We start from the raw sequence: 2,887 nt of genomic DNA on the forward strand, positions 1-2,887 counted from the left end.
TGGCCAGAATTAATGCGAAGTCTCTGTTACATGGATAACATGATATTTTAGACATTTCTTTGAGATCAATTTAAAAACTAATTATTTACGTCTCGATTTACGTTTACTATTGTTTACAAATGAGTAACAAATATGTACATTATATGCCAGGTAATAGTTTTTACTGGCTCTAGGAGATGACAGTCAACTTCTCCTATCGCCAGTAAAAACTCACTTACCTGGCTAATAATGTAAAATACTATTGGCAAATGAATCATTATTCATTTGTAAGGGCTGTTGAACTGCTTTTATGTGTCTGCAATGTATTCTCCAGACTTTAGACAATTTTCCAAAATACATATACTCCATATATGTTTGCATATATACAGTACGGGGTACTCTCGCCAGGAAAGAATGCCGGTCACCTGACGCCGCCGCCGGTTTACAATCGTATGGTTTAACATGAAAAATATTGTAAGGGCTTTTGAACATGGGCCTGATTCTGTGACTATGGGAATAAAGGCTGGGTTGATATCTAAATGAATTGTGCTCTAAACTTCTAATAATTGTGTAATACGTGTTTAATGCGTTTTATTTCTCAACAAGTTGTGCAAACGTAAGAATTAAATCAATATCTGACAATTGTCTACGATCGGTAACAGGTCTTTACCGCTGTTAATATTTAATATATCTACTATACAGGGTGTTTAAAAAAAGGTCGTATAATATCATCCATGTATGAAAATGAAAAGAAGTCAAAAAGTCTTAATGAACCTAGGTCCACAAATTAAGCGTTTTAGGGATAGAGCAAATTTTGTATTGTCTTCAACAAATAACATCCATAAAGCAAAGGAAGAGTGTTGTTTCATAATGTAAAGTAAAATTCTATGTGTCTTCCTTCCATTTGGATATCTTCGTTGAAAGGAAGCTCTTATTCGATCGAATACAAAAATATTTAAATTAAGACACAAAATCAACTCTGAAACACTTAATTTTTGGAGCTATGTGTTTATTAAAACTGTTTCTTTCTTTTCCTGAGTAGTTGAAATATCCGACCATTTTTCTGACGCACCCTGCATATTGTTTTCTCGGATGATTCTGTGAACTTTCACATGTACTCCTACCTATATTTTATAATACTACTCTTATTTACCCATACCAATTTGAATTACCTAATTGCCTAATTACTGTAATGGTACAAAAGGGATTTATAATTACCAAATTATCAGTGATATCAATACCCAATGAAATGAAAACAACAATTGCTTAATCGTACTTGTACTTTATATTTTTCTTTATCTTTTTTTAAACGAGTAAGCGAGGGTTACACCGAAATAATGATAAACTTTAACTCAAGTACTGCGTAAGTATATAAATAATTCGACGCGTGTTGAGATTATTGATAGGTGAACAAATCAACACTTAGTTATCAAAGTGATCTATTTAACGACCTTTTTATGGACTCATAATGCAAGTTCTTCAACACCTCCTGCTAGCAATTGCAGTTTATCAAGTACAGCTACTGATGGTCACGTCTCATAAAATGTACGTTTTTTATTATTGTAGGTCTTGGGAAAACACCTGAACGAAGTTTACAATAAGGAAGATTATGTATGCTTTGAACAGCTAAACGTTAAAAGAGAAAGAATTGCGAAAATATTTGACAAGGACTATAAAGTAAAAATTGACGATCCGTTTACGAACGAGTATGGAGTATGTTGGCTTAAACTTATGGGGATGCTTGATGATAATGATAAATTAAAATGGGACACCTTAGTCCCATTAGGAATGACATTTTTAGAGTTGTACGATATAGAAGGTAAAAAGGAAGAAATCTCCGCGTCAATAATAAACGCATGTAAAAATATCGTCGATGCTAAATCTGAATATATAATAGGAATATTAAATAATTGCATTGTTGATCAAATTCACTTGAATTATACCACTGATTCTTGTCTAAAGTCAAGGTAATTTAATGTAAGAAACGCTTTAGTACTATTTTGATTAGTTTATTAACTTATGATTAAATTTCGTTTATATGGATAACAACCGGCTGTATGGCTCAGATGGTAGAGCGTTGGGCTATAAATCCGGAGGTTCGAACCTGGGTTGAGGTGAATTTCTCATCTGTGGCAGAGATTGGATTTACCTTGGACCAGTTCCGATTCTACTGGCTACTCCGAATTAGGTTTTCCTGCAGTTTTCCTAATTCGTAAGGTAAATACCGGAGTAGTATAGAACCACTTAAGACCTTCTGCACGAGGCACCTCTAAAAAGCATTATGCGGGTCACTCTCTAATTGGGTGACAAGCCTGTTGAGGGCCCAGAACAAGAGAGGGATAATAAATAAATAAATAACAATGCATTCTTAATTATTATTAACAAATGGACTTCATTACCACCCTTAATCAAAGTAAGATTTTAACAGTATTTATTTTGTATGATGGTAAATATCAAATTTTCCAAATCATTTCAGCATCGAAAGCTCCCATTATTTGGGCCGTAGGTTTAGTTTAGCGTGTAATCATGTCTTTAGATAGTATACTATATTATTATTAATATGTACGCATACTTTATGAAAACTTCAAGTATATTGTTCTTTTTAATGCATTTAAATGCACTTATCATTACTATATAACTGATTGTTCACATAATGGTAAAAAACATGGATGTTGAACCTTGCTCTTTTGAAAATAAAATTTTTAAACTTCTAAGATGGAACTTAAAAATCTTAGCCAAAAACAATTAATGGGCAACGGCTAGCTTGTAGCAACAAATTTGTTGACCCGCGGCAACTTATTCTCTTAAAATTAATTTTTAAATTTTATATGAAAGTGGAATTCAGAACACCTAGCCTTTTGTGTTCAAATTGCTTGCTCCCAAAATCAAACACAACGTTACCGGTACA

The 2,887-nt window shown here is 32.9% G+C and overlaps 1 protein-coding gene across 1 annotated transcript; it reads left to right on the plus strand.

Moving 5' to 3' along the window:
• Positions 1–1,368: 1,368 nt before the first annotated feature.
• Positions 1,369–2,261, plus strand: LOC116182305. The gene is made up of 2 exons (XM_031502828.1): positions 1,369–1,492; positions 1,546–2,261. Exons 1-2 carry the CDS (start codon positions 1,448–1,450, stop codon positions 1,948–1,950), a joined length of 450 nt encoding a protein of 149 aa, XP_031358688.1. The 5' UTR covers positions 1,369–1,447; the 3' UTR covers positions 1,951–2,261.
• The last annotated feature ends 626 nt before the right edge of the window (positions 2,262–2,887 follow it).

Source organism: Photinus pyralis, unplaced genomic scaffold (genome assembly GCF_008802855.1).
Source record: "Photinus pyralis isolate 1611_PpyrPB1 unplaced genomic scaffold, Ppyr1.3 Ppyr1.4_unclustered_Scaffold4538, whole genome shotgun sequence".
Taxonomy (NCBI): domain Eukaryota; kingdom Metazoa; phylum Arthropoda; class Insecta; order Coleoptera; family Lampyridae; genus Photinus; species Photinus pyralis.

What these genes read in the sequence shown, in the direction of transcription:
- LOC116182305 (XM_031502828.1), top strand. Translation starts at nt 1,448, where the DNA reads ATGCAAGTTCTTCAACACCTCCTGCTAGCAATTGCAGTTTATCAA. An exon ending in TAGCAATTGCAGTTTATCAA is followed by an intron (nt 1,493 to 1,545) that starts GTACAGCTACTG and finishes TTATTATTGTAG; the next exon opens with GTCTTGGGAAAACACCTGAA.